General features: G+C 33.7%; 1 protein-coding gene across 1 annotated transcript; it reads left to right on the plus strand.

Annotated features, from left to right (window-relative positions):
* The first annotated feature begins 367 nt into the window (after positions 1 to 367).
* On the plus strand, positions 368 to 4,182 carry LOC105342067 (tartrate-resistant acid phosphatase type 5). Its single transcript, XM_011448863.4, has 6 exons — positions 368 to 440; positions 571 to 779; positions 900 to 1,030; positions 1,213 to 1,410; positions 1,925 to 2,069; positions 3,898 to 4,182. Exons 1-6 carry the CDS (start codon positions 392 to 394, stop codon positions 4,156 to 4,158), a joined length of 993 nt encoding a protein of 330 aa, XP_011447165.3. The 5' UTR covers positions 368 to 391; the 3' UTR covers positions 4,159 to 4,182.
* Positions 4,183 to 6,553: the final 2,371 nt, after the last annotated feature.

The raw sequence follows: 6,553 nt of genomic DNA on the forward strand, positions 1-6,553 counted from the left end.
ATTATTTGAGATTGAAAACAAATCAGGTAAATCAAATGGTGCCAGAAATTTTTGATTTAAATAAAAGAAGTTCTTCTGATGAAGGGAAAGAAAATCTAAATGCTGCTGATGAATATAGTTCTGATAACTTTTCTTATAAAGATTTTTTTTTATATGGAGATTTTTTTAACCAATTTTTAATTAGTTAAACTTCAAGTTTGAAAAATAAAAAATATAAATTCCCTACCTCCCTCCTGGGTCTAGAACCCCCCAGGCGGTTTTCTAAAGAAACATTTTTTTTAAGGATTGCCCTATGTAAAACAGTATAATAAAATCCGGAATATATTGGGACTTGGTTTTGATAATAAGTAATCGGTATCACATGATACATCAAAGATCACATGACATAAAGATGGCAGCTGTCAGCTGGTTTGGATTTGTTACTGCGTTTTCTATAATCGGTGGGTGTTTTTAATGATTTCGTATGATTTTGAGCAAAAGTTAAGTTATTTCATCACAGCATATGTAAATTAAAACCTCATTTTAGAATAATCTAATATCTCCTTGGCAATGATATTTTCCCAATCACAGCAACATGTCTGGCAGTGGACAGCGTAAGGCTGATGATTCTCGGAGACTGGGGAGGACTACCCAGTTCCCCTTACCACACAGCAATAGAAGTAGGTGTGGCTAAGCAAATGTCTACCGTGGCCAAGAAGTTTGGTCCCCAAGCCATCCTAGCACTGGGGGACAATTTCTATTTTGATGGAGTAAAAAACTCTGATGATAAAAGATTTGAGGTAGGTGAGAAGTACATGCATGTACAATGCATTAGAATATAATTTTATTTATGATTAATGAATGCATTGTAAATATAAAATTGTGTTTGTAAATGTCTAATGTTTGTTTTGAAATTGTAGGAGACGTTTGAGAAAGTATTTGCTGTTCAGCCTGGACTCGACTCTATTCCTTGGAATCTAGTGGCTGGTAACCATGATCACAATGGAAATGTCACTGGCCAGATAGAGTACACCAAACGATCCAAAGTCTGGTAAGGGGACAACAGTCATCTGATATATGATGTATAAAATATATACAGTCTTCTCATATTTTGTATATATAGTACAAGTATTTGCATCAATGTACCTGTATATATTTTAAGATACTGTACAGTTCCAAAATGTTTTTTAAAATGAGTTTTCTAACACATGCTCCTATGCCCTCTTTTTACAGGAGATTTCCAAATTATTACTATTCTCTGTCCTATAACATCCCAGGAGGGGGCGTGGTCCAGATTTTGATGATTGACACAGTGCTGCTCTGTGGGAACACGGGTGATGACTTTCTCCACGATCAGCCACATGGACCCGTGGACCTGGATAAAGCTGACGACCAGCTGGCCTGGATCACTCAGAGCATGAAAAACAGCAGGTACTCCAGATCTCATTACTCCAGATCTTATTACTCCAGATCTCATTACTCCAGATCTCATTACTCCAGATCTTATTACTCCAGATCTCATTACTCCAGCTCATCATGTGCATTATCTGTTCTTATTATGTGAATGAACATCAAAATGACTCGCGACAGAATGATGTTTGCAGCTTGGAACAATTTTTAATTCTCAACACTTATAGTCTACTGGTTGTTTTGGTACCAATATCTCTGGTTTGATGAGATACCTTGCATTTATTTTAACTTTTATCCAAGCCCAGTGGACTGGTCTGTAAAGTTAGAGTTCCTCTTGAGCTGTTCACTTAAATCAAATGAATTAATGAGATTTATTTAACTTTAACATTACTATCATTGACAACACCAATTGTTGATTGATTGTTGCTTATTCATATTAATACATGTACATGTAGTTCAGTCAATGTTATTTTCTATGAGAAATTGATTTGGATGACAATCTGGGATATCATTTGGTTTGATTTGTTTGATTCAGTGCGGACTATCTGTTTGTTGCGGGACATTTCCCAGTGTACTCCATCGCTGAGCACGGCCCGACCAAGTGCCTGATTGACAAAGTGCTGCCCCTCCTCCAACAGTACAACGCAGTCTATCTAAGTGGACATGACCACAATTTACAGGTAACAAACATGACCACAATTTACAGGTAACAAACTGTACACAATTTACAGGTAACTAACTGTACACAATTTACAGGTAACTAACATGACCACAATTTACAGGTAACTAACTGTACACAATTTAAATATAACTAACTGTACACAATTTACAGGTAACAAAATGACATTGTACACAATATACAGGTAACAAACTGTACACAATTCACAGGTAATTAAATATACACAATTTGCAGGTAACTTACTGTACACAATTCACAGGTAACTAACATGACCACAATTTACAGGTAACTAACCGTACACAATATACAGGTAACTGACTATATCAATACAAATGTAATATTTGTTTGCATCAAAACATTACCAATTTACAGGAACTATAGTACAATTACCAGTAAATCTCAACATCGTAAAATCACCTGGACAAAGAAAACACTTGAAAATGAGATAAACAAGGATTCAAGATATTAGGTTGAAAAGAAGTGGTCATGCCAAACCTAAAATCTCTCAAAAATAGCTATGATTCATTGAGATAATGAAGTTTGATTAAATACAACTGTTTATCTTGTCTGTTATTATTGATATATATGTATCAACAATACGATAAAATTGACTTTGACTTATGATTATAATTATCTCATAGTATTGGATTTATCTATAATCTCTACATCAATTGCATTTGATGTAAAGCTAAGATCTAGAATAGAATACATGTAATTGTATATGTAGAACATGTACATGTACAAATATCATATATTTTTCCCCATTTCTCTTTTACCAATAACGGCCGGTAATTCAGTCATAAAGTCTGATAAGGCAATTCTAAACTCTACTCCTACATGTAGTATTTAACATAAGTCAGACAATGATAGGCTGTACTCCTGTGTGTAATATTTGACTATAATCAGACAATGATAGGCTGTACTCCTGCATGTAGTATTTGACTATAGTCAGACAATTATAGGCTGTACTCCTGTGTGTAATATTTGACTATAATCAGACAATGATAGGCTGTACTCCTGTGTGTAATATTTAACTATAAGCAGACAATGATAGGCTGTACTCCTGCATGTAGTATTTGACTATAGTCAGACAATTATAGGCTGTACTCCTGTGTGTAATATTTGACTATAGTCAGACAATTATAGGCTGTATTCCTGCATGTAGTATTTGACTATAGTCAGACAATTATAGGCTGTACTCATGTGTAATATTTGACTATAGTCAGTCAATGATAGGCTGTACTCCTGCATGTAGTATTTGACTATAGTCAGACAATGATAGGCTGTACCAATGTGTAATATTTGACTATAGTCAGACAATGATAGGCTGTACTAATGTGTAATATTTGACTATAGTCAGACAATTATAGGCTGTACTCATGTGTAATATTTGACTATAGTCAGTCAATGATAGGCTGTACTCCTGCATTTAGTATTTGACTATAGTCAGTTAATGATAGGCTGTACTCCTGCATTTAGTATTTGACTATAGTCAGACAATTATAGGCTGTACTCATGTGTAATATTTGACTATAGTCAGTCAATGATAGGCTGTACTCCTGCATTTAGTATTTGACTATAGTCAGACAATGATAGGCTGTACTCCTGTGTGTAATATTTGACTATAGTCAGACAATTATAGGCTGTACTCCTGCATGTAATATTTGACTATAGTCAGACAATTATAGGATGTACTCCTGCATGTAATATTTGACTATAGTCAGACAATTATAGGTTGTACTCATGTAATATTTGACTATAGTCAGACAGTGATAGGCTGTATTACTACGTGTAGTATTTGTTGATTGTCTAAATTCCAATGATTTCAGCATCTACAAATAACCAAACCGGGCCTTAACCTGAACTTCTTTGTGATTGGAGCAGCGAACTTCGCTGACAACAGCAACTCTCACGCCAAAGATGTTCCATCAGGCTCTTCAAAGTTTTTCTGGGCAAAAGAGAGTGACTTTGGAGGATTTGCCTACATGGAAATCGTGAAACAGAACACTTCTTTCACTTTCATTAATGGCAAGGGGAACACTCTGTACCAAAAGATGTTGTTTCCTCGCAGAACCCCACATCACAGCTAAATGGGGAATCAAAGTTATTTGATTTACCAAGTCAAAGTGGGCTCAATATAAGTATTCATTCCACTCTGTACGGTCTTTTTGTGCCATCATCAACATTCCAAATTTTTTTGTGCCAAAATCATTTTTTTATCATGTTTTTAATATATTTAAAGCTCTATGGTTGCCGTTGATAATGTCGCTTGTTATCATTTTAATTAGGGAAATATTAAGCGCTATGCATGACATCTTTGTATCAGTATTGTGTATTCAGGAGCTAGGTTTGATTAATGTAGATAAAGATGCAGTCATTTCATCAGATACGGGTTTATCAGTAGTCACACATTTTAATCTCATTGTCTATAAATTACAACCGTGGGAAGAGATGTCTTCCCTGTCTCAAATTTGAACAAAATTCATCCCGGAGATTTTATGATGTCCATCAGCTTGTGTATATCTTATCATTTATACTTTAAAACCCAGTGATTTCTTCCTTTTATTACCAGTATCTATGCACTTCCACAAGTATATCAACCCAGCACAAACTTAACATAACACCCTATAGGACCCTAATTTTACTGTATATGAAACATTTTGGTACATAACTATTATAGCAATTTAATGCACCCTGCACCCAAGTCATCGCCGGCTATTCTGTGATATTATCTTACGATACTTGCGAGGGTAACTCTTAAGGTTGTAATTTTTAGCTAATGGGTACTTCTCGCTTTATATTCATGACAAACCATTATTGAAAATGTTAATGTATACTGCTGACATATCTTGTGATACAATGTACATTGCTATATACTGACATTACTTTCTGTTCATCACAGTATTCATTCATGTAAATGATGGTATTTGCCAATATGCTCAAGATATATGCACATATTTTAAGCTTCATCTATATTTATAAATATGTAACATGCACCTGATGATTTGAGATGATTGAATAATTTTAATGATGTATCAAAAATAAATCAAATTCTATTTTCATATATAAAACAGAGAATAAATACATTAAATCAAGCAAGCTGACAATGTATCATATTTGATCTTTGCAAAATTAAAATCTTTTTGTACAGCAAAATGTGATAGGTGTCCAAATTATAAAGAATTTAGCTGAGCTGACATTGTCATTGGAGTCGAATTGTCATTGGAGTATATATATAACTACTACCATCTGACACCTTTATACATTACTATGTTTCTATGTGATTTCTATCAACTTGACATATTCAGTTTTTATGATGGAACTTCAACCATTGGTTTTGAGATTAACTACCATACCGTATATCTGGTAATTTTCGCAATGATCTAATTTTTTGGAGTTTTTTGCAACCTCTTTCAAATCGCAAAATAGAAATTATATCCTGTATCATTTTCTATGAGACACTTTTAAAATTGCAAAAAATGACTGATGCAAATTAAAAATGCTACATATTTTCCCTATTTTCGCAAATTTTGTGACATGCAAAAGAAAACAAAACAGATATACGGTTTTTTTTCTCATTAGATGAGGTATGCAAAATGTATTTCATATCCTTTAGCTCTCCAAACAAAGCTGTGAATTCAACGAGAATATGTCTAGGTCAATCTGACAACTATAACTCAGATGTTGATCCCTACTATCCAGCGTCAACTGTTAATATAAATGGACATCTACATTGAGAGCAAACGGAAGTATAGAAGAAAAAGACCATCTTGTTTCTGGTCTGAAGTTTGTTAATTAACTTTGAAGTATGATTCTTGCATGCATGTGTGCATGAAAAAAAGGTTCATACATACTTAAACAGTATACAGTAAAACTCGTTTAGTACGAACACAGATATAGCAAATTCGCGTATACCGGTATATAGCAAAGTTTTTTTGAGTCCCCGATTAAGTTCTTAAGAAATCTTTGTAAAATTTTACGATTATAACGAAATCGGATATAATGAACTTCCGGGTATAGCGAACTGATTTCGAGTCCCCTATAGGCAAATAACAACAAAATATAACACTTTTATAACGAATTTGTTTGCAGTAAAAAAAAAGGTTGCACAACCATTTAACAAAATAGTTTGAATGAATTTATTTTCGCGTGATTTCTTCAATTTACAATCCGATTTATAAAGGTATCAAAAGAATGTTTTTTCATTCTAACCCTCAAATTAGCAAAAATTGTAGTCTGGTTAAAGAAAATATGTATATAGTGAATTCGCTATGGTTAATATTATGAAATTGTCATATGGATATAACAAATTACGGATATAACAAAGTAAATCCATTGGTCCCTAGGACTTTGCTATTACCGAGTTTTACTGTAATTGGATTTTAAAATGACTACATATAGTAGGTCACAGGACAGACCAATATGGAGATCCCTGGTAATGGATTTATGTGCTAACCAGCACAAAGAGGACTAAATAAGTATATT

The sequence above is a fragment of the Magallana gigas genome, chromosome 7, assembly GCF_963853765.1.
Source record: "Magallana gigas chromosome 7, xbMagGiga1.1, whole genome shotgun sequence".
In the NCBI taxonomy this organism is placed as follows: domain Eukaryota; kingdom Metazoa; phylum Mollusca; class Bivalvia; order Ostreida; family Ostreidae; genus Magallana; species Magallana gigas.

Bases quoted from the DNA above. Each gene is read 5' to 3' on its own strand.
- LOC105342067 (XM_011448863.4), top strand. From the start codon at position 392: ATGGCAGCTGTCAGCTGGTTTGGATTTGTTACTGCGTTTTCTATAATC. The intron at 780-899 runs GTAGGTGAGAAG...TTGAAATTGTAG, and splicing joins CTGATGATAAAAGATTTGAG to GAGACGTTTGAGAAAGTATT. The intron at 1,031-1,212 runs GTAAGGGGACAA...CTCTTTTTACAG, and splicing joins ACCAAACGATCCAAAGTCTG to GAGATTTCCAAATTATTACT.